The 24,553-nt window shown below is 43.7% G+C and overlaps 1 protein-coding gene across 1 annotated transcript in view; it reads left to right on the top strand.

Annotated features, from left to right (window-relative positions):
* The first annotated feature begins 233 nt into the window (after window positions 1-233).
* RIMKLA (ribosomal modification protein rimK like family member A) overlaps window positions 234-24,553 on the top strand; it is a 28,859-nt gene continuing 4,539 nt past the window's right edge. The window contains exons 1-3 of the mRNA XM_032650458.1: window positions 234-396; window positions 15,974-16,204; window positions 19,537-19,623. Of these exons, the coding sequence (XP_032506349.1) occupies window positions 234-396; window positions 15,974-16,204; window positions 19,537-19,623 (481 nt within the window). The remainder of the gene's footprint in view (window positions 397-15,973; window positions 16,205-19,536; window positions 19,624-24,553) is intronic.

Below are 24,553 nucleotides of genomic sequence, written 5' to 3' on the forward strand. Positions count from 1 at the left end.
CCGCGGCCGGCCCGCGCCCGCCGCCGCGCGCTGATTGGCTGGCCGGGATCGGCGGCGGCGCTGAGTGGCCGGGCAGATTCGCTGGGTCAGGGCTGCAGAGGCGCCTGGCGCACCGGCGGGAGTGGAGCCGCGGCGCGCGCTCGCCCGGGACGCCGGCCGCCCGCCAGCCAGAGCGAGCGGCCCGGGGCGCCGAGGGGGCCCGCGCCCCGCCGGGCGCCGCCGCCCTGGCCGCCATGTGCTCCCAGCTCTGGTTCCTGACGGACCGGCGCATCCGCGAGGACTACCCTCAGGTGCAGATCTTGCGCGCCCTGAGGCAGCGCTGCTCCGAGCAGGACGTGCGCTTCCGGGCGGTGCTCATGGACCAGATCGCCGTCACCATTGTCGGCGGCAACCTCGGTGAGCTAGGCGGGCCCGGGAGGGCAGGGAGGCGCTCCGGGACCTCCGAGAGCCAGCGGGTGGGCGCGCGCACCGGGCCCTCCCGGGCCAAATCTCCTTCCGGGCCTCCAAACCTGCCGCTGTCCCCTGAGAGACCTCTTTGGGTTAGAGAAAGCCCCTAACCTTGAGAGCTTCTTTGACTACCAGCATCTGCCCTGAGGCCAAGATTTGAGAACAGGATTTAATTCACTTAGGAGACTTAGTTTGGAAGGAACTCAAATTCACCTGAAGCCTCCTGGAGGTCCGAAGAAAATCAAGCTAACCCCAAATTAGCCAATTGTGCTCCCATTGATACGCTGTCAGTTTAGATTTATAGAAGCCCACACTAAATTTACAAAATTGCCATTAGGATGAATGTTTTTAAAAGTTTTCCAAGAGTGTCTAAGCATCATTAATGCGCTACATAGAATATTATTCCCAAGCTAGGAACCTGCAGATGGGGAGAAATCTGAGAAAGATTGGAGTCACCTCTTGAGGGTAAAGTGGGAGAGAAGACCTTTGATGGGTTTTCTTTAAACTCATCCTCCTCCCTGAAAGTACTGAATTCCGATTCCAGAAAAGCCAAGATTTCAGGTACAGACCATTCTGGCCTCACCGATTTCTCCACTGCTGTGTCCAAGAGATTTTTTGGGGTAAGACATGGTTATCATCTGTGACCATGACCTCAAGAGGTTACGTATGTTTTTAGATATTCTTAATTATCCCAACACAGACAATCTCTGACTTAGGAATCCTGGCTTAGGAACCTCCCCCTGGCCTGCAGTTTTGAGTCTCTCCAGCCTCCAGTCTGGAGGTATCCAGTCACTTCAGGGGGGTCCAGGACTCAAGGGGCTTTGGGCCCAGTGAGAGTGCTTCTTGGAATACCATTCGTATTGTTTCAATCATGCCTGGTTAAATTAACTCACAATTTGTTACTTTTCTTTGGCAGGGGAAAGGGGTTCCAAATTCTGAACAGGCTCTTTAGAAATGAGATTTTGAATATGACCTGTTTCTAAGTAGAACATATCTGTTCTGGATGTTTCATCTATAAATTTATCTAAACCCTTCATAAGTAATATCAGATTGTGTAGTCTGTTGGAGAAATATACTACAGACATCAGGTATCATACATTTAGTCTAAAACAATGGCTGTCAGCCATAAAGGGCACCATCTCTCTAGTCTTGATTTGCTAAAACTCTCAGTTAGTTAATATAGAACTAATTCTAGGACAGAGAATCAGTAGAATTGGATTCTTATTACAACTTTGCTGCTAATGAGTATCTTGGCTTTGCCTTGGCCAAGTCACTTTATGTCTTTGAATCTCAGGTTTCTCATTTATAAAACTAAGGGTTAGGGTTCCTCCAGCTCTAAAATTCTGCATCAGTACCATACTTAAATGGAATAATCTGTTATATTTTACTGATCTAAATCTAGTATATACATCTTTCCACACCAAGAGTTTGCTCTTTATTTATTGGTTCCTCCAGCTCTAAAATTCTGCATCAGTACCATACTTAAATGGAATAATCTGTTATATTTTACTGATCTAAATCTAGTATATACATCTTTCCACACCAAGAGTTTGCTCTTTATTTATTTGTTTTACAGCCTATAAAGACGCCTTTATTGAGATACAGGCATATCATTCCACATCATGTTCCTTTTCGTAGACCCATCATGCATTCTGTGAAGGAGAAGAGAAATGCTGTTTGTTTTGTATCTAAAACCCCATGTTAAAGAATCAGTCACAGGAAAAGAGAAAATTAAATTCTAATGCTGCAGGAAACATTTCACCCCTTTCGTTTAGTGTCTTAAAATTTTTCTGGAATTCATGTGTGAATGTATCTCAATCTATTCAGAAACAAGGAGTTACTTCTTTTTAAACTACATAGTTATTTACCTAGTCGATGGAGAAACTGAAGACAGGGATTTTTTGAAGCAGTTTTCATTTTTTTGCTAATTCAGAGATTGCCCCACACAAATCACAACACATAAAACAAACCTATTAGATCACTGTTTCTGCTGTCCAAAGCAGTCAAAAGATTTATTTGGTGCGTGGGGGGATTAATTAAACACAAGGAAGTGAATTCCGTGAGAAGACTGAGCTCGTTTGCTTTGTTCAGGGCTGTAACAGTGTCTAAATAGTGCCTCACACCTTAATAGGCACTGAAGAAATATTTTTGAGTGAATAAAGATATGCAGTCTACTTCCCAGTTTCTTCTAGAGTCAACTGTAGAAAACTGTTGGTAATTTGCTGAGCCAAAGTATTCCTCCGAAATAAACTCTAGAACTTACTAGCTTCAAAATAGAGAAAGAGTTACAATGACATCGATGCTATTTCCCATTTGAGAATTATTGTGAGAGCTGGGAAGGAGTTTAGGATCACCCCTTCTGACCCCTTCATTTTACAAATGAAAAACCTGGTGCTCAAAAAAACGAAGTGACTTGCTCAGTGCCATCCAGCTAATTGGCAGCAAACTGAAGTTTAAGAACCTGGTCTCCTAATTCCCAGCCAGTGATAATGGAATAAGTATGCCTTAGGACATCAGATGTGGAACTGAACTGAATTATATTAAATTGAGGCTAGACAGTGACCTTGCAAAGTAATGTGATAGTTTAGGAAGTTAAGGTACCACCTTTGCTCAGGCTCCTTTCTGTTCTTTCTTGAGATTCGTGTGGGAGTAGATGAAGGGGTCAGTTTGGGACAGGTATGGGCAGTGACTCTACCAGTTTCTTAAATTCATTGCCAGTCTTCCCTCCATGGAGGCTAGCGGGAACTCAAATACAGAGATGAGAATTTCAGGTTATATCTGAAATAGGATTCAGACAAGAGGTTAAAAGTTGGGGCTTTAAAGACTGCAGTTATTTTCAACTAGATAATACAAGTAAGCTGAAGAAGCTGTGCAAATGTAAGGTTTTATGGTTATTCTTTTTAACCCAGTGGTCTGCCCTACCCAGCATAGATTTGGGTGGGGGAGACTACTGGGAAGAGTGAATGACCTTCAGGTGACTGAAGCAATCCTGCAGAAAACACTTTCCCTTCACCTTCCTGCTGGATGTAGCATTATGAGAATCCTATCCATTGCCATTTCCTTCTTAGCAACCACAAGTTCTTCATTCATTTAACACATATTTGTTAATTTTTCTCAATCCTGAGGATAAGGTGGTGGTGAACGTGGCACCAAAATGCACATAGTAATATTCAAAGCAGAATCCGTGGAGTGTTTATCATGTGCCAGGCATAGGTCTAGGTTCTTTTCACACATTAATCTGATAAACGTCAGTCAGGGTGTCTGGGCACATAGCGCTGGCTGGCAGTTGGGACCAACACTCAGTAATTCTGGGCTCAGCACTTTCTGTTTTCTCTTCCACTCCACCCTATGCTTCAGCCTATACTGACCTCCCTGCCCCTGGCACTGAAATTGCCTCTGCCTGAGATGCCTGTCTGATCCAGCTCCCTCCCCCATGGGGAACTTTTATTCACCCTGCATATCCAGCTCAAGTCACTCTTCTCTATACGGTCTGTCTTGACTCCTTACCCAGCCCCCAGGAATCTCTCTCTGCCATCTGCTGCCGAATAACATGGTACAGACCTTCTAAGATAGCATTCATCGTGTTTTATTGTAATTTATCTATTTACAAAGTTTATCTTCTCTCACCCGCTAAATGACTGGGTATTCCTCAAATATATGCTCTGGAACAGGTACATAGTAGGCCTTCAGTTGATGTTTGTTGGATGACTGAGTGAAGTGCCTTGAAGGCTAATTCAGGTATGTGAGATGTACTGTAATTAGCTGCTGTGTCTGGGAGATCATGATTGAACACATAACTGTTTTTGTGATGAGCACATTTACTTCTCTGAGGGCAGAGTAACTGGTGCAAATCAAGGTTTTTGACCACCCAAAGGCCTTTACAATTAACTGTCTCAAGAAAAAAGTATAGTCCCAAACTCAGGGACAGATACGAAGACAGAAGAAATGAACCTGCCCTGGAAATGAAGATGTGCTACAGTTCGGCTTCTAGGAGCAGGGTGATTCAGCATTCTTCCCTTACTTTCAGAGCTAAAACCTTGGTGGCCATAGGGCAGTTTCTAGGTCAGGTTCTTTACGTTAAGGTGTTCTGGACTACTTTCACTTTGTTCTTTGTAGTGACCAGGTGAGTAATATTTTAAAAGTTTGGGTAGGGGGAAATCCTAAGTAAACTTGAATGAGGAAATGGTCTTATCGCAGCCTTCCAAAAGACAACAGAGGCCTCACAGAGAAAGGATGGACTCCCATTACTGTGCAAGAAGACACTAGCAGAAAAGGGTACCGTGCTCACCTTTGTGCACAAAGGTTGATCTTTAACCTCAGTCCCTGCTAAAGGCCTGTGCCTGACACCCTGTAATCCAAAGAAACCACCATCCAGCACTAGTGGAAAGGTCAGTAGGTGGAAGCACCAACCATGTAATGTTTCCAAACATGTGAGTGCTGAATGGATACGCTTTACCCCATGGGTCCACATTTATAACTGTGGGCTGACCTCAAGGGCTGAGGATGGGTTGAAGTGTTGATGTTTCTAACAGCTGTTTTTAGGGACAGCTCATGAACTGTGTTGGAAAACGTTCTAGAACCAATAGATTGGGATCCTTAGTGGATCTCAAAGCCCTGCTTTATAGGTTTCTGAACCACCTGTTGTTGCTACCATACACCTCCACCAAATTTGTTAGGCTTGCCTGGTGGAAGGGACACAGCCATCATCAGAGGTCCACGTCATCTCCATCCATCCATACCTCCTTGTCATCCCCCTTATTAGCAGAGAGTCCATGGACATCCAGGTACATCACTGCTAGCCTCACATCACTCCACCCACTCCTCCAGTAGGTAGGTGGGTCACCTTACCCACTTCCTGGAGAGACTTCACCTTATTAGGGCTTTATATTATTTTAATACAAAACTCCAACAAGATCTGAAATTCCCAATCTAGTTCTACTTGTTCCTTCACTATTAAAAAGTAATTCAAGGGGGCTTCCCTGGTGGCGCAGTTATCGAGAATCTGCCTGCCAATGCAGGGGACACGGGTTCGAGCCCTGGTCTGGGAAGATCCCACATGCCGCGGAGCAACTAGGCCCGTGAGCCACAACTACTGAGCCTGCGTGTCTGGAGCTTGTGCTCCACAACAAGAGAGGCCGAGATAGTGAGAGGCCCCGTGCACCGCGATGAAGAGTGGCCCCTGCTTGCCACAACTAGAGAAAGCCCTCGCACAGAAACAAAGACCCAACACAGCCAAAAATAAATAAATAAATATTAAAAAAAAAAAAAAAGTAATTCAAGACTCCTGCTATGAGGAAGTGATACATTTAAGTTACTTTGCATTGAGGAATGAACAGGAATAATGGTTCTTCATTCCTCATTCCTGTAACTCTGTTATTAATACTTAAATATCTTTTATGTGTCAGTTAATCTTCACAACAATCCTATTCATTCCTTTAGTTCATTCCACAAATATCAATTGGGTGCCCACCCTGTGCCAGGCCAGGCACTGTGCTAGGTGCTGGAGATATAACAGAGAGTGAGAACAGACACAGCCTCCCTCATTATTATGATTTCATTCATTCATTTGCTCAACAATATCTGTTGACTGCCTACTATGTGAGGGGTGTTGATCTAGGCACCAGAACAAAACAGGCAGAAATCCCTGCCTCTGAAGGAGATTACCTTCTAGATGGGGAGATAGAATACAAACAAGTTAAAACACATTAGTATTTGGTGAAAAGAGCTAAGGAGGAAAAAAATAAGGAAGGGAAAAGGAGGAAAAAGTAGCACATTTCTGGGGGCAGAGAAAGGGATTGTAATTTTAGATAGGGTGGCTGGAGTGGTCCTCACCCAGATCATGATGTTTAAGTAAAGACCTGAAGGAGATGAGGATGCAAGCTGTTTGGATATCCAGGAGTAGAGTGGTTCAGGCAAGAGGGAACAACAAGGAAACCAGTGTGGCCAAAGCAGAGAGTTAATGAGCATTAGGAGAGGTGGTCAGAGAGGTGGGGTGGGGGGAGCCAATGTATAGGGCCTTGTGGGTCATGGGGGGAGCCAATATATAGGGCCTTGTGGGTCATGGAAGGACATTGTATTTTACTCTGGAATGAGCTGGGAATCTACTGAAGAGTTTTGAACAGAGGGGTGACATGACCTGCCCTATGTTCACAGGGTCATACTGGCCACAGTGTTGAGAATAGACTGGTGACAGCAAGGGCAGAAGCAGAGAGATGGCTTAGGAGTTTCTTGCTGCAGTTCAGGTAACAGATGATGGATGATGGTTGTTGGACTAGAATGATTTCAGGGGAGGAGGTGAAAAGTGACTGGATTTTTGGATATATTTTGAAGACAGAGTTGTCAGAATGTGCCTACTGGATCAGACATTGGATGTGTAGACGTTGGACTGATCAAGGAGGACTCCAAAGTTTGTCCTGAGCAACTGCAAGAATAAAGTTTGCCATTTACTCATATGGAAAGTGTGTGAGAGGATTAGGTTTGGTCAGGTGATGAGGATCAGGTCTCAGTCTAAGGTACCCATTAAACATCCAAATGGAAATGGCAAGTAGGCAGTTGATCATATCAACTTGGGATTCGGGGGAAAGCCCTGGCCTGAAGATATCAAAAGTAGGAGCATCTCCATACACCTATCACGGGAGTGACTGTCGACAGAAAAGAGGTCCAAGGACTGAGCTCTGGGGCACTCCACTGTTTAGTGGTTGGGGAGAGGGGGAGGAACCAGCAAAGAATCCTAAGTAAAAGAAATAAACCCTGGAGAGTGTGGTGTCCTGAAAGCCGAGTGGAGAATGTGTTTAAAGAAGGAAGACATGATGAGACTGTTTCAGCTATTGCTGGTAAATCAAGTTAAGATGAGGACTGAGAACTGAACATTGGATGTAGAATGTGGACTTAGCATTAGTGACTCTGATAAGAGCAGTTTCAATGAAGTAATGGAAAACAAGGAATATACACACTGCCTTAAGAGTTTTGTTATAAAGAGAAAGTGAAAAATGGGTTGATAACTTGCTACGGACTGAATTGTATTCTCCCAAAATTCATACGTTGAAGCCCTAACCCCCAATGTGATGGTATTTGGAAGTGGGGCCTTTGGAAGGTCATTAGGTTTAGATGAGGTCATGAGGGTGGTACCCTCATGAATGGTATTAGTGCCTTTATAAGAAGAGATGAGAGAACTTGACACCTCTCTCTCCCTCTCTCCCTCTCTCCCTCTCTCCCTCTCTCTCCCTCTCTCCCTCTCTCTCCCTCTCTCTCCCTCTCTCTCCCTCTCTCTCCCTCTCTCTCCCTCTCTCTCCCTCTCTCTCCCTCTCTCTCCCTCTCTCTCCCTCTCTCTCCCTCTCCCTCCCTCTCCCTCTCCCTCTCCCTCCCTCCCTCTCCTTGCCATGTGAGGATATAGCAAGAAGGCTGCTGTCTGCAAGCCAGGAACAGAACCCAATAATGCTGGCACCCCGATATCAGACTTCTGGTCCCCATAACTGTGAGAAATAAATGTCTGTTGTTTAAGTCACCAAACCTATAGTATTTTGTAATAGCAGCCTGAGCTAAGATATTGCTCAAAAATGGATTTGAGAGGATTTTCTTAAAGAAGGGAGAAATAACAGAATATTGCATGCTGGTGTGAATGATCCAATAGAGAGAGAGAAATTGGTGATGTAGGAGAGAGAGGTGACTTGCTGGAGCAGTGCCTTACGTGACTGAGCGGGATTGGGATCTAGTGCCTATTTCAAGGAGTTGGCCTAAGCCAGGAACAAGGACACTTCAGCCATTATAATAGAGAAGGTCACCTACTGGCACAGGTGCAGGTGGGTAGATGTGATAGTGGGAAGTTATAGAGAAGTTCTTTTCTGATTGCTTCAGTTTTTCTCCCTGAAATAGGAAGAGTGAGAATGAGGAGGAGGGAGGAAGAAGTGAAGATCTGAAGCAAGAAAAGAAAGTGTGCAATGATGTCCGGTATTGAGGGAGAGTGAATGGACTAGGGAAACAGTGCTTAGCAGGCAGCAATAAGGATGCCCTTGAGATCAGTCAGCACGTTTGCGTATTCTTTCTTCAGACATGCACCATTGCACAGGAGGGCACGTGAAGTAGGCAGAGTTGGATCAGTCCAGCTGGGGTTGTGGTTTAGCCAAGCAAGAAATGGGTGCAAGGATTTGTGGATATATGTTGTGGTGCTTGACTATGGAAATGAAATAGGGTATGAAGGGGGTGAGGGGCAGTGAAAAGATGGGGGATCCCTGCATGGTAGTTCCAGGTGGTGTCAAAGTGTGGCTGGAGTTGGGGTACTATAGAGTGAGCTGGAAAGATAGGAGACGGTGTGTGGAGATGGGAGTTATGATCACTGCATGAAGTCTAGAATGTAACTGGTACTGGTGGCTGGGGTGGGATGGTGGACAAGATCCTTGGAGGAAAGGAGGTCAAGAAACAGAGAGGCCCTGGGAATTGGAAGAATTCTTCATGGGGATATTGAAATCACCAATATCTGTGACAGCACAGGAGAGTCAGTGAGTCTGGAGCTAAAGCTTCAAGGACAGGGGAGTGACTGGGGTCTTTAGGTGACCTGCACAAGTAGGGAGATGTGTGGTGTTGTCAGATGAGAGTCACGTTGGGTGTTTTAGGAGGAGAGAAGGATGCTGGTCAAGCTGCGTTGAGAGTAGGAAGGAGCACGTCTCTCCTACCTCTAGGCCCAGTAACCCCAGGTGAGAGGGAGAGAAGCCACAGCTTGGGAGGGCTGGTGGGGAAGCAGAGTCAGGGTTCAGTTAGACTCAGAAAAAGAAGGGGAAGGGAACAGTGGCTGAAAAGTTCAAGGATAGGAGATTTGCTGCCCATTGAGTCCCATTGATTGAGTCCCCAAGGGCACCGGGGAGATGGGCAGGAGTGCAAGGTGGGAGTAGAAAAGGCAATGTCAGGGACTTCCCTGGTGGTCCAGTAGTTAAGAATCTGCCTTCCAATGCAGGGGACGTAGGTTCAATCCTTGGTCAGGGAACTAAGATCCCACATGCCTTGGGGCAACTAAGCCCGTGCACTGCAATGAAGTGAAGATCCAGAGCAGCCCAAATGTTAAAAAAAAAAAAAAGAAAGAAAGAAAGAAAGAAAAGGCCATGTCAGAGCCAGGTGGGGTTCAGAGTCCAGGGAAGTGACATGGCCTTGGAGACTGGAATCTTGAGAGCCTGATAGGAAAGGAGAAAAGGGCCTGATGAGATTTGTCTTCGTGGCTGCGAGGAAGCATTGTGTTGGTGAGGTGTGTGAGAGAGGAAGGTTTTCAAGTTCTTCCATTTTACAGAAGAGGAAACTGAGACCCAGGGACATTTTCTGTGTCTTGCCAAGCTGTTAAATGACGACACAGAATTAAATCAAGTCTCTGACGTGGAGGCCAGGACTTTATCTACTTTGCCATAATTGCCTTTCATCTCACGTGTCCTCAACTTCTTGAAAGGCCTTTGCAAATACGTTTGCCCTGAGCTGTCGCAGAACTCAGTGCTTATGTGTTGCCATGCCTTGACCATCGACTTGTTTCTGAAGGGTAGACATTATGCATTTATTAGTTTTACACATTTCTTCTGTGCCCAGAAGCTCTACGAGTCAGCATCTCCTCTCTGAAACTTTCCTTGATTCTCAGAAATAATCACCTAACTGTTCCCTCCTCCTTCGCTGTCACTGTACCCTGATATATATGCCTGCTAGAGCAGTTCTCACGTTGTGTTAGAACCTCCCCACCCCCTTCCCAAACCAGACTGATAACTCTTCTTAATACCCAGGTGCTCTGCATAGAGCATCAGTGACATTAGTTACAGTTGTCTGTTTTCTTTCTTCTTAAATTCCAGGGATATTGTTTGTTACACTCACACCTCAACCCCTATGCCCAGCCTTTTAGACAGTGCCTGTCAGAGGCCCTCCCGTGTCCCTTTTGCTCTTACCATTTGATGGCATTGTGTCCGTCCTCCCCTCTTGCCCTACACTGCCGCCGCCACCGGTCTAACCATCAGCACCTGAATCTCTGCCTGAGGGCTTTCTGTGGTCACAGGAGCTCACTTTGCCCACACATGCATGGCAAGCTGGAAGGACCAGGGAGTTAATACCACACCCCTCGATCAGCTCTCAACCAAAGACAGGGTTGGTATATAAATATTATAAATTGCTAGCTTCCTCGCCCCTTGGGTGGAGTAACCAAGGAGTGTGCACTAAACCGTTTCTTATTGTCGCCCGGCAAGATTAAGCCCTGGGTTCCAAGGTGATCACTCACTTCATAACACACCTTTTATTTGCGGCATTGCCTTCTCTACTTCCCCCTCCAGTGTTTCCTGAAATTGCCACCGTGATAATAGACCTCTTGTCCTTATCTCCAGCAGTCCTTCTGGGGAAACCCAAACTAACACTGGGCTTGGCCCAAAGTAGGTGCTCAATAAATCTTCACTGAATGAATGCATGAAACAATAAATATGTGTTGAGTGACTGAATGAATTAAAATTATGTTGATATATTTCTCTGTAAGGAGACGATAAGCTCCTGGTATGCAGAGATCACCTGGCTCGTCTTTGTATTCCTGCTTCAGAGTATGTCTGATTCATCTCAACAGTTCAGTGAAGGTTGAATTGAATTAAATGACCTCAAATTAGCAGTTGGTGGAAAGAGAAGGTGGCCACATAATGACTGTGGGTCTTAATGAGGTAGAGGTGAGATTTCTTTGGGCATTGTAACAAAGACCTTTAAAAGGGAAAGAGAAGTGGCATAGCATCTACTCGGTAAGAATAAAAGTAACTTCCTTATGAGAAAATGCTGTGGGGTAGGGTAGAAAGAGACCAGAGAAAAACTGGAGAGTGATTGAGATGAGCCAGACCATGTTTGGGATGACACATCTCCCTCCTAACACAACACAGTAATGTATAGCACTTAATGGATTATTATCCACTTATGTTATTTATAGTGTTGATTCATTTTTAACAACTCTCAGAGCTTCACCACCAGCCATGGTTACATGATCCTGCCCAAATGTAATGGTCCTAAAAGCTGCCGTAAGTGAGGTCCTTGCTTGCTCTCCTGCTACAGTGTCCTGCTATTTTCTTATTTCTGCCACTTGCTTTGTACATGAAGGGTTTTTGTGGGGTTTTTTTTCCTAGCGTACAAAAAGCCAGTTTAGTTTTGAAGCTTGCTTTTTAGTTGTGAAGCCAGGGATGCATATGTGTGTACATGAATGAGTGTTGTGTGCCCACTGGTCTGGACCCACTGTGCATCAGTTCTGTGTAAATGCAAAGACTTTGACAGTCAGATCTAGTGCAGGGATGCATATACAAGATGTCTTCTTTTTTTAATTGAAGCGTAGTTGATTTACAATGTTGTGCTAATTTCTGCTGTACAGCAAAGTGACTCAGTTATACATATATATACATTCTTTTTTTATATTCTTTTCCATTATGGTTTATCCCAGGATACTGAATACAGTTCCCTGTGCTATATAGTAGGACCTCCTTGTTTATTTACTCTAAATGTAATAGTTTGCATCTGCTAACCCCAAACTCCCAGTCCATCCCTCTCCCTCCCTCCCTCCCTCCCCCCCCCTTGGCAACCACAAGTCTGTTCTCTATGTTGTTTTGTTTTTTTTAACAAGATGTCTTTAATTTAAATGCAGTAATACTTATGAATGTTCTTGGCAAAGTTCCTCAAACACAGTAGATGATCAGTAAAAATGTTAGTCAAATTCAGATCTGGATGACTGCACCTTTTATTTTCCATGCTTCTTCCCTGTATTGGTATGAATGATTGAGAATGGGTTTTAATTCTTAGAGCTCTGCTTTCCAATAATGACTTGTTTCTTTCTAAAGCTATTTCTCTGTATTATTAAGCGCATTTCTTTGCTGTTGTACATATAAATGCAAAAGTCTATAGTTTTGTAGAATTAATTTAATCCAATATATAGGTTGGAAAAAAAACAGGCTCAGTTCTTTGGAAAAGTTACTCATTTTTCTGTCTTGTTTTTAATACATTAAAATATTTCCAAATATAAATAATAGAGTCAAAAACATAATTACCCATAAAAGTATATTATTCTTTTTAGAAGTAATATGGAGAAAATATTGTAGTTTCAAAAAGCTGATTTAGACTAGGTTGGCTATTGGTCATTATACTAACTAGTTTGGGGACTGATCTTTTTCACGATCTTATTGACCTGTTTGGGGACATAGCGATCATTTTAGTTTTTAAAAAAAAGTGGTTTGAGGCTAAATAGTAAATCTGAATCCCAGTCTGGGAGATCCCCAAATATCCCAGAAGTAACTCAGCTCCTTTCCCCCCACCTTGCTTCCCAGGTCAAGGTGATGCCTGAGGGCACTAGGGCACTTAATCGCATGAAATCCCTTGTTATTGAGGGCACGAGCCCCTGATTGTTCAGGGCTTTCCTTCCATTGCTGGCAGCCAAGCAGAGCCCTGCCCTCCTTGAGGTCCTGCATCAGCACTTCATTCCCTTGGTTTAAGGCCCATAGATTGCAGTGGGAACATTAAGGATCCCAGGAAAGGTGACGCATTAAGCTCCATCCTTTCCCAAGAGGAGATATCAATGGGGAGAGGGAGAGAGATCGCTAAGTGGTTAAAGGCTTCAGAATTCACTGACAGGTTTGCCAAGTGCCAGCCTTAAACCAAGCTGTGCTTGGCCGTGGCTCTGTGGAATTGCTCTTCCTGCTAAAGGATGCCACGGTGAGCAGCAGACTCTTGTCTCCTACTTCTAGAAATGGTGATTTAGACAAGGTGCAAACAGCAAAGAAAATGGGCATGAACATGGGACAAGTGACGTTGCCCCTTAGCAAGGATGCTGGAGCTGGGTCAATGGGCAGAGAAGTAACTGGTTGTGCATATGTTTTCCCTAAACACATCACGTCCCTCTCTGCACAGAGCTGGACGGCCAACACAGTCAGAGACCAGACCTGTCTAACTGCTTGGGAGAGCCTTTTCAGCTCCACGTTAACCCATTCCATTCTTCATTTATTAAAGGCTTCAGTTGGAATGAGCCAGGCCCAAAGATTTACCTTTGGAGAAGAGAGATGAAATCCTGGTAAGACTTCCTAGGTGTACGTGAATCTGCTTATCGAGGCTGAGCTGTCTCTCTCCACTTGTGGTTGGTATTTCCAGAAATGACTGAATTCTTTTCTTCCCATTTAGAAGTTTTACCGTTTGTCTGTGGTCTCATGTTGAGATTTAAAACCCAGGCGTTTCTGCTGCTTCTCATCTCTCTAGGTCACTTTTCTGTTGCAAAGCCATTTTTTCTCATCAGGTGGTACAAATCCCCATACAGTGTCCTACCTTGCTCAGTAGAGTGTCTGTGCGATAATAATGCCAGTGCCTTGCATATCTATAGCGTTTTGTGGTTCTCAAAGCATTTTTGCATATATCATCTCATTATGTAATGTTGTTCTGGGCTGTTTTCCCCTCAGTGTTCTGTATTTTACTTGCCATTTTCACCAACTTGAATACTTTTCTTTCTTCTACCAGTTTTGAGGATATTATTCAGGGTTTACTCTTTTCCCCCTTTCATATTATTTTCCCCAGGGGCGCTAAGTGGCAAAGGAAAAAGCATGTATAAATGATACTGTTTTCTGATGGCAAAGTAAAGATAACCTGAATGCTCTTTACAAATCATCCCTGAGAATTATATTCCATTTCCTTGGGTTCACACTATCAGCAGAAGTACTAAAAACAATTTAACTTAATGATTGCGCTTACTCTCTTTTTTTTTAAATTGGTGAAACATCTAGAATGAGAGGAAGCTGTGCAAGTTAGATCCATGTAGTAGTTTTGTGGTTTTGGTTTTTCTGTTTGCTTGCTTTTGTTTTGTCTTGCTTAGAGTTTTTATATTGATATTATTCATCCCACAATAGAGGAATAGTAACTTCCTTAGTACCTTCTGTTTTCTTGGAGTTATATGGTTGTACACTTTTATCACTTATGAAAGCGAAGGTGCTTTAGGTTAAAGCCTAAAAGATGGTTCTCAAACTGTGTTTAAAATGTCCTCTGTAGAGCATTTTAGAGACTCCTTTAAGGTTCACTAAGGCAGACCAAGTAGTTCCCTGAACTCACTTCTCATTGCCCTATCCAGTCTATTTCCTGTCTCCATCATTCCATCCCCAGATGCTGGGTGCACCGGAGATGCCTACGTAACTACTTAGAGTAATGCAAACCATAGGATATCAGGGTTGAAAGAGATCAAGCAGGTTGCTGTGAGCTTATTAACTTTTGCATTCCTTCTGTGCCATCCTCGGATGACTAATGAGCCTCACTCAGCCCATTCCATCCTAAGGCAGAGGAAAAGTATCCCTTTTGTTGAGCCCAAATCTATCTCCATGTAGCTTCTGTATAATTAAACAAACACTGACTGCCTATCATGCAGCAGATACTGTTCTAGGCGCTGGGGATACAGAAATGAAGAGTCAGACAAAATAATGCTCTTTTGGATAGCTCCTCAGCTGTACCTCCTGAGGTCATAGAAGACAAGCCAAATAATTCTGCATGGAGCCGCGCAGATAATTGAAGACTGCATTCCTGTTCCTCTGAGTCTTCACTACAAGCTAATACTACCAGTTCATCCAGTATCATACAGGTTTAAGTCCTTTGGCTATATAGACCAATTGTTTTGTGATGCATTCTAGTTTTTCTTAATATTGAATTGATTTTTAGTATATTGATTTTTTTTAAGTTTTTTGTTATCAAGGTAATACACAGTTGGAGATATTTTGGAAAATACTGATAAGTATAAATAGAAAATCATCTCTAGTCCCATTACCCACTGTTAAAATGTTGGTATATTTCCTTCTAGCGTTTTCTAACTTGTACTGATAATTTTGTATCCTGTTTTTTTTACCTAACATTGACATTTTCACATTCATTATATTCGTAATATTCCAGATGACTTTTAAAGATGAAGTCATAAGAGTGGTAAAGATACCATAAGTGACCTTTACTGCATTCCTTGTCATTAAGTCTCCAGCCTCCTAAGCCACTACATTTTGAGTAATACTAGTCCTACATGGAAGGAGGGTGCTGGACTGCATTATCTCCTATGGATTCTTCTAACTTGGATTATTCTTTTTTTTTTTTTTTTGCGGTACGCGGTCCTCTCACTGTTGTGGCCTCTCCCGTTGCGGAGCAACAGGCTCCGGACGCGCAGGCTCAGTGGCCATGGCTCACGGGCCCAGCCGCTCCGCGGCATGTGGGATCCTCCCACACCGGGGCACGAACCCGTGTCCCCTGCATCGGCAGGCGGACTCTCAACCACTGCGCCACCAGGGAAGCCCGGATTATTCTTGATATGCTGCTCTTCCCCCCACTGGCCCCACCCTGTTCATTCTTTTGTGTTTCCTCAATGTCGTGCTCTGCCCATTTGTTTGGAGTATAGGGTGGACGGTAGCTTCTCATTACAACAGGATATCCAAGTGCCATTTTCAAGGCTATCTTCCTGCTAGGTTCAGTCTTGAGGAGTATGTTGGGACCAGTGCTTCTGGTGGGACTAGATGATGGCCAGCCCAGAGCTCATTTCTTCCTTTGATTGCAGGCCTGCAGCTGAACCAGAAGGCGCTCACCACTTTCCCAGACGTGGTGCTCGTCCGGGTGCCCACACCCTCAGTGCAGTCGGACAGTGACATCACCGTCCTGCGACACCTGGAGAAGTTGGGCTGCCGCTTAGTCAACCGCCCACAGAGCATTCTAAACTGCATCAACAAATTCTGGACATTCCAGGAGCTGGCTGGACATGGGGTCCCCATGCCGGACACCTTCTCCTATGGTGAGTGTCCTTAAAATAGGATTGAGACTTGTCTTTCCAAATAGCCTGCACCCCTATGTTCTCTCTCCCCAGAAGGCCTCTGGCATCTCTTGTTGGTTTTCAAGGCGAATCTGTTCATCTTAGATGATTCAACATTTCAGTCCTCTGTCTGAAATGTCTTTGCTTCTTTCTCTCTGGAATTCATTCATTAAATATGTAGCTGGTACACACTGTGTGCCAACTACCAAAATAGGCTCTAGGCTCTAGCAACAAGTAAGAGAGTCCTACCCTCAGGGCAGTTTCAGTGCAGTGCCAGGATAAGAGTTAGCGCAAGGTGGTATGGGAATACACAGGAGAGCTCCTAATTTAGTTTAGTAGGTGATGAGGAAAGAAGGCTTCCCAAAAGAGAGAACATCTAAACTAGCTGAAGTTATCCAGCTAAAGCAAGGGGGGCGGGGAGCAGTCTAAGAAGAAAGCAGAATATAGAAAGACCTAGAGGCAAGAGAGAGCATGACCGATTGGTGGTATTTTGAGTAGTTTGTGGAACGTCAAGGAGATAGGGTTGAGATATAAGGCTAGAAAGATAAGAAGTCACCATATACAGTACATGAAAGAGATCAGGGGTAATCCTGAGACTAACAGGAAGTTATTGGAGGGCTTTAAGCAGGGAAATGGCCTGATCAGAGTTCAGAATGTCACTTTGGCTACGCTGTGGAGAAGGAATTGGACCAGGGGCAAAGTAGAGACAGGATATGTACTGGTAGGCTTTATAAGCAATGCAAATGAGCGATGATAGTCTAAACTAAGGTGGCCGTAGTAAGAATGAAGATAAGTGAACAGATTCAGGACTTAGGAAGGAGACAGAAATATTAGGACATGATGATTGAGTGGCTATGAGGAGCATGGAGAGGAATCAAGAGTGACTCTGGTTTCTGGTTTGGGCAACCAGATGTGAAAGCGAACACTCACTGAGCCTAGAACCATGGGAGAGGAGAAACAGATTGGTGGGTAGGGCAAGGCATTGTCGGAAGAGGTTATTATAGTTTGGGACACATTCTGTTTGAGGTGTCTGTAGTATATAAAAGTAAAACTATTCAGTAGGCAGCAGATAAATGGATCTGGAGCTCCTGAGAGAGGTGTAGACTAAGGAAGTAGATTTGGAAACTTCCATTATGTTAAGTGAAGTCACAAGAATGGATGAGATTACTCAGGGAGAAAATGTAGAATGAAGAGAGGCCTGAGCTGTACACCTAAAATGGTTAAAATGGTAAATTTTATGTTATGTATATTTTACCACAATAAAATAACAACATTTAATAAAAGAGTGTTCGAGAGGGAATCCTTTAGGGAATAGGAAAAGGAAGAAGGACCTATGCAAGAGGCCAAGTAAGAGCACCTGGAGAGGTGAGAACAGAAAGAAGAGAGATGACAGAAGCCAATGGAAAGAACATCCCAAGAAGGATGGTGTAATTAAAAGGGGTGTTTAATTCTGAGAGGATGCGTAACATACTCATGGAGATGTGTGTTGGATTTAGCAACAGGGAGTTCAATGAATACAGCTTCAGTTCAGCCATAGGGAGAAAAGCCAACTTGTCAAGGATGAGGAAGTGAATGGGAAGTGAGGAAATTGAAACCCTTTGAGTAGCTTGATTGTAAGGATACAAGGTTGTAGTTAAGTGATGATGCAGGGTGAAGGAATGGGTTTTATTTGTTTAAGATGGGAGATTACTGAGCATGTTTAAAATGCTGCTGGAATTCTGAACTGAGAGGTTGAAGATACAGCAGAGAGGGGACACTTAATGGTGCAAGATCCCTGAGGAGGTGAGAGGGAAAGGGGTCCGAGGCACAGGTGCGGGGATGGCCTCAGATAAGCAGGACCCCTCTTGCACTGTATTATAAGGGAAGGACAAAAGGATGGCTAGAAAGGAGTTATATTTACCAGTGGGTGTCAGGAAGCTGGGAGTTCTCTTCTTATAAAATGTCCTCATTGTAAAGATGCCCCTGGTTATCTACACTGCCTTTTCATGCTGCTTTATTTTTTTTTAATCATTAGCACTTTTGTGACAGGTCTTATTAGTATCCCAGAGTATTTTGCTTTGCAAAAAATTGATGAACTGGGCTTCCCTGGTGACGCAGTGGTTGAGAGTCCACCTGCCGATGCAGGGGATGCGGGTTCGTGCCCCGGTCCGGGAAGATCCCACATGCCGCAGAGCGGCTGGGCCCGTGCGCAATGGCCGCTGAGCCTGTGCGTCCGGAGCCTGTGCTCTGCAACAGGAGAGGCCACCACAGTGAGAGGCCCGCGTACTGCAAAAAAAAAAAAAATTGATGAACTGCATTATCACCTGTGGTAGGTAGAATAATGGTCCCCCAAAGATTAATATTCATATTTTTTAAATGAAGCCTTAAAGGAGTGTAGTGGAGCCAATTCGGGCTTTCAAGTCATGCCTTACCTTTGGGTGAGAAATATCCCAGGCTTGGCTTCTTTGGGTATTGGTTTTCTACTGTAGTACAACAATCTACTGAAAACTTAGCAGCTTAAACAACACCCATTTGTCATCTCACAGTTTCTGGAGGTCTGAAGTCCAGCCACAGCATAGCTGGACTCTTTGCTTAGGTCTCGCCAGGCTGAAATCAAGGGGCAGCTGGGCTGGGACCACATCTGGGGTCTGGGGTCTTCCAGGTTTACTGTTGGCATTCAGTTCCTTGTAGTTGTAGGACTGAGGTTCCCACTTACTTGCTGGCTGTTAACTGAGGGCCATTCTCAGCTCTTAGAGGCTGCCTGTTGGCCCTGTCACATGGACTTCTCTCCAACATGGCAGTTTGCTCCCTCAAGGCCAGCAGGAGAGTTTCTCTGATGCTTCACCTTCTTTTACAGGGCTCTCCTGATTAGGTCAGGTCCACCAAGAATCATCTCCCTTTTGATTAACTCAAAGTCAACTGATTATTAGCCTAATTGCAGGAATGCTATCCCAGCATAGTCACTTGTCCCCCCTACACTCAGGAGAGGGGCTTATACAGAGCATGTACACCAGCGGGTAGGAATCTTGGGGGCCTTCTTAGAATTCTGCCTACCACAGCCAAGGTAAGGGAAGAATCCCTGCCCTGCCTGCGGGGTTATCGTGACGATTGCGTGAACTGGAGCATGTGAAGCCTCTGCCATGTGGAAGCGCGTGATGATGCTACTTTCCTGATCTCTCTGTTCCCACCTTTTGTATGGCACTTGCACAGCACATGTCTGTCCGATGGAATGGGTTCACATTGCCTTAATCAGAGAGATGTGAGGCCTCCAAAGAATTCCCTCAGAGCCCTGGACCATCAGCCTCACCTTCACTGACTTTTGCTTTTCTTGACAGGTGGGCATGAAGACTTTTCAAAAATGATCGATGAAGCCGAGCCGCTGGGCTACCCAGTCGTGGTGAAGAGCACGCGCGGACACCGGGGTCAGTGCCCCTCTTCCCGGGCTTCTGTTTGGGCCTCCTCTCTGCTCGGAGGAGACGGAGCTCCCCCTTGTGGAGCTTGTGGTGTAGTCCTTACTTCTGTCCCCTCCTCGCTGTCCGCACTGTCCTTGCTTTGTCCAGACCCTTCCCAGCCCTTCCCTGGACTCTGGCAGGCGACTCCTGACTTGATTCTGACTGGTTTCCCTAACTTCACTGCCAGTGCATCCTCTATTCATTAGGGGAGCAATTTCTCTGAAACAAAGATCTCTTCTTGTCGCTCCCTTGCTGAAAAACCCTCCCAAGAACTGGTGTTGCCTATTAGATACTGTTTATATTCCTCACCGTGGCACTGAAGGCCCTGGACGAACGGCATCCATCTTCCTTTGCAGCTTTCTCTAGCCACGCGAACCCTCCGTAATCCATTCCAGACTAGACCATGTATTCTGCTGTCTTTAAACCTCTGCTCTCTTCCCTTTGCTGGGAACGCCATCTTCCTCTGCCCTCTAGTGAACTTCTGCTCGGGCTTTAAGGCCAACTCCACGTCGTTTCTTCTCTGTCCACGTCCCTGGTCTCCTTCCCTCTCTTCCAGACAAAATTTATTGCCCTTCCCTTTGTGTTTCCGAAGCACTTCATCCATGCCGCTAGCATAGTACTACGGCTTATGACAGTTATAGATTTATGTGCCTTTTCCCCTTTTTGACTGTGAGCTGCTCAGGGGGTGGGAACCAGGTCCTGCCCATCTCTGTCTCCAAGACCTACTACAGTGCTCAAGACATAGTAGCTGAAGAGGACGTGTGCAGCAGAAAGCCATCCCCCTCCCTTGTGGTATGAGAGCGAGTACCTCCTGATGATAGCCAGATGGCATCCTTAACTGCTCAGGGCATCTGGAATGAGAGGAGGTACCCTAATGGACATGGGATGAGAAGTTCGCATGAACTTGACACACTCACTGCTCTCGATCTCCATTGTGTAGAGAGTAGAGAAGTAGCACTTCAGGGCGATGGCTTCTGTGGCAGGTGAATGCCTGTCTGAGCCAAACGGAGGGAGGGGCCCACTCTGCCCTGAGTCAGGGAAGGCTTCGGTGGAAGAAAAGGAGACTTAAGTTGGAATGTGGAGTTTGAACTGGGTGAGCAACATACAGAAACAGGTGTGGGCAAAGCAACCTGGGAAAGGAAAGGGGTCCTGCTAAGAAGTGAGAGAAATGAGTTTGGGTGGCAAGATGGGGCTCCGAGTACAATTCACATGTACTACAGTGCAAAAATGCAATGTCTCAACTAGTTTTTTATTGTGGTAAAATATACATAAAATAAAATTCAGCTAATCTTTATTGAGTGCCCACAAAGTGCCAAGGAGATACAGAAAGGAACAGAACAAAAATTCCTGCCCTCCAGGAGCTCACGTTGTAGAAGTGAAAGACAGACAATAAACAAATTAAATAGAAGATATTTAATTTTTAGATGTTTTTAAAATTGAGATATAATTCACAAAACAAAAAATGTACCATTTTAAATTATATAATTCAGAGGATTTTAGTATCTTCACTCTTCTGTACAACCATTACACTATCTCATTCCATAACATTTCCATCACCCCAAAAAGAAACCCTGTACTTGTTAAAGGTCAGTCCCAATGGCCTCTCCCCTAGTCCCTGGCAACCACTAATCTGTTTTCTGTTTCTATGGCTTTGCCTCTTTTGGACATTTCATATCGATAGAACCATACAATATGTGGCCTTTTGTGTGGGTTTCTCTGACTTAGCATAATGTTTGCAAGGATCACCATGTTGTAGCATGGATCCGTTTTTTATCCCTTTTTATGATTCAATAATATTCTATTGTATGGATATGCCACATTTTGTTTATCCGTTCATCTGTTGATGGACATTTGGGTTGCTTTACTTTGTGGCTATTATAAATAATGCTGCTATGAACATTCATGTACAAGTTTTTGTGTGAACATATGTCTTCATTTCTGTTGGGTGTACACCTAAGAGTAGAATTGCAGGGTCATAGGATAGCTCTGTGTTTAACTTTAGGGGAGCTGCCAAACTGTTTTCCACAACAGTTATGCCATTTTACATTCCCACCAGCAATGTATGAAGTTCCAATTTCTTCACATACTAAACAAAACTTTTATATTGGGTGTATTAATTTGCCTCGACAAATTATGCAAACAGTCACCATACCTCCACCATAAAAACAAGCCCCAAGCCACAATGCATGTTTTCCAAGCATTAGTAATGTGTGGGCCCACTTTATATATTTGTTTTTAAAGTCTTTTTTAAACTTGAAGTATAATTGACATGCAAACATTATATTAGCTTCAGGTGTACAGCACAGTGATTCGATATTTGTCTATATTGCAAAATGATCATAATAGGTCTAGTTAACATCTGTCACCATACATAGTTACATAATTTTTTTCTCTTATTATGAAAACTTTTAAGATTTACTTTCTTAGCAACTTTTAAATGTGTAATTTGTTTTTATTATAGCCATCCTACTGGGTGTAAGGTGGTATATTATTATGGTTTTGATTTGTAGTTCCCTAATGACTAATGTTGAACATCTTTTCATATTATTGGCCATTGTATATCTTCTTTGAAGGAATGACTATTCAAATCCTTTGCCCATTTTCCAGTTGGCTTATTGGTCTTTTATTGACTTTTTTACAGCTCTTTATATATTGTGGCTACTACTGTCTTATCAGATACGTAAGTTGAGCATGATGTTTTCCCACTCTGTAGGTCGTGTTTTCACTTTTTTGATAGTATTCTTTGATACACAAAAGTTTTAATGAAGTTCAATTTATCTATTTTTTCCTTTGGTTACTTGTATTTTTGATGTCATTTTGTGCTTGCCTAATTCAGGGTCACACAGATTTACACCTATCTCTCCTCCTAAGAGTTTTACAGTTTTAGCCGTTACATTTGGGTCTTTGAGCCATTTTGAATTAATTTTTGTATATAGTGTGATGAAGGTCCAACTTCATTCTTTTGCCTGTGGATATCCGGTTTTCCCAGTATTATTTGTTGAAGAGACTGTTGGTTCCCCACTGAATGCTCTTGGAACTCTTGCCAAAAATCAAAAATTGACCATCTGTATGAGAGTTTATTCTGGGCTCTCAGTTCTATTCCATTCATCTATATGTCCGTCCTTATGCCAGGCCACACTATCTTGTTACTGTAACTTGGTAGAAAGTTTTGAAATTGGGAAATACAAGTCCTCCAACTTTGTCCTTCTTTCTCAAGATTGCATTGGCTATTTGGGGTCCCTTGCATTTACATATGAATTTTAGCATCATCATATCAATTTCTGCAAAACAGGAAGTTGGAATTTTGGTGGGGATTGCACTGAGTTTGTAGATCAATTTGAGGAGTATTGCCATCTTAACAATATTAATCTTCCAATTTCTGAACATGGAATGTCTTTCCATTTATTTCAATCTTTAAGTTCTTTCCAATATTTTGTAGTTTTCAGTGTATAAGTCTTGAGCTTCTTTGGTTAAATGTATTCCTAAGTTTTTTTTATTCCTTTTGATACTATTGTAAATGGAATTGTGATCTTAATTTTATTTTCAGATTGGTCGTTGCTAGTGTAGCACACACATCTTAGGGAAAATGGATCGGGAGTAAACAAAGTCACAGCATTTGTTAGGCTCTAGTATATGGAAATAAATCTAAAGAAGGCAGTGGACTCATGCAGGCTATGCCTTTGAGAAAGTTACTAATCTTGTGGACCTTTATTTTCCTCTTCTGTAAAACAAAAATAACTATCCTTGTCCTAATGGCTACACAGAGCTAGTATGAAGTGTAAGAGAAATAATTTTTTAAAAAAATAAAGTGTTTGGCCCACAGTAGATGATTAACTAATCTTAGTGCCCTTCCCCCTGCCCAGTTTTTTTCCTCCTTGCTTTAAAACTGTAGCTCCTTTATTAACTGCAGACTAAGCCCCATATTAGAACCTCTGTGCCAGGAACCAAGGAACAAAGTCCATATTTTTAGCCCCCATCTCTGCTGAAAATCCTACCTATGTCCAGAGAATCCCCAGTGCCTATCATTGAATCCCAGCCATCTGCTGCCAGATGCCAGATCTCCTGGTGCCAGATGTCCAATGATTGAGACATGTTTTGGAGGTTACTTTTTGGTCTTATATGCCACTAGAGGCTGATACCCATCCCTCTTTTTATTAAGACTTCAGAAATGTTCCACTCTTTTTAAGGTGGTGACACATATCTTAGGAAAACCATCTCTTTTTTCCATGTTTGCTAACAAGAAGGATCAGGGTATGGTATGTCAGGTTTACAGAGCAAACCTGTCAGGGCCCCCTGCTCATATCTGTTAGCTAATATGCAAATGGAAAAGCAGATGCCAAATAATTACAAAAGCATAAGTGATTCAAGCAGAAAATACAGAATTTGGAGTCAAGAAGGAATGCTTTTCCCAGAGATCAATAGAAGTATGGATCATTCCTTTCAGAATTAAATGGGTATAGCCAAATAATAAGTTTCTTATGTTTAAAAGGAGGAAGCACGTCTGGCAGTGGCTCCCTCTTTGAACTCCCATAGTATTTTGCACAGACCTCTCCTGATGCTATATCAGGCTGTGTCATTATCTCTTGTGGGTCTCTCTCCATCTTGACTGGGAATTCCTCTAGAGTATGTTCAATTAGTTATGTTCTGTAAGCATTGATTGACACTCGCTTTGTGCATCGAGCCTAGTGTGAGGTGTGAGGATTTAGAAAAAAAAGTGAGTGAGACATGGACTCTACCAAATCAGCATCCTGGGGTGATAGGCGGTGCTGACTGTTTCTGGAACCGAATTGACTAGATCCCTAGGAATTAATTTTGGCCTCTTCTGGGTGTTTCTGGAATACATTTTGATTTCATTTTGAAAAAAGAGTTGTGAAAGGAGAAGGACCTGAGTAAAACCCAG

This window comes from Phocoena sinus, chromosome 1 (assembly GCF_008692025.1).
Source record: "Phocoena sinus isolate mPhoSin1 chromosome 1, mPhoSin1.pri, whole genome shotgun sequence".
Taxonomy (NCBI): Eukaryota; Metazoa; Chordata; class Mammalia; order Artiodactyla; family Phocoenidae; genus Phocoena; species Phocoena sinus.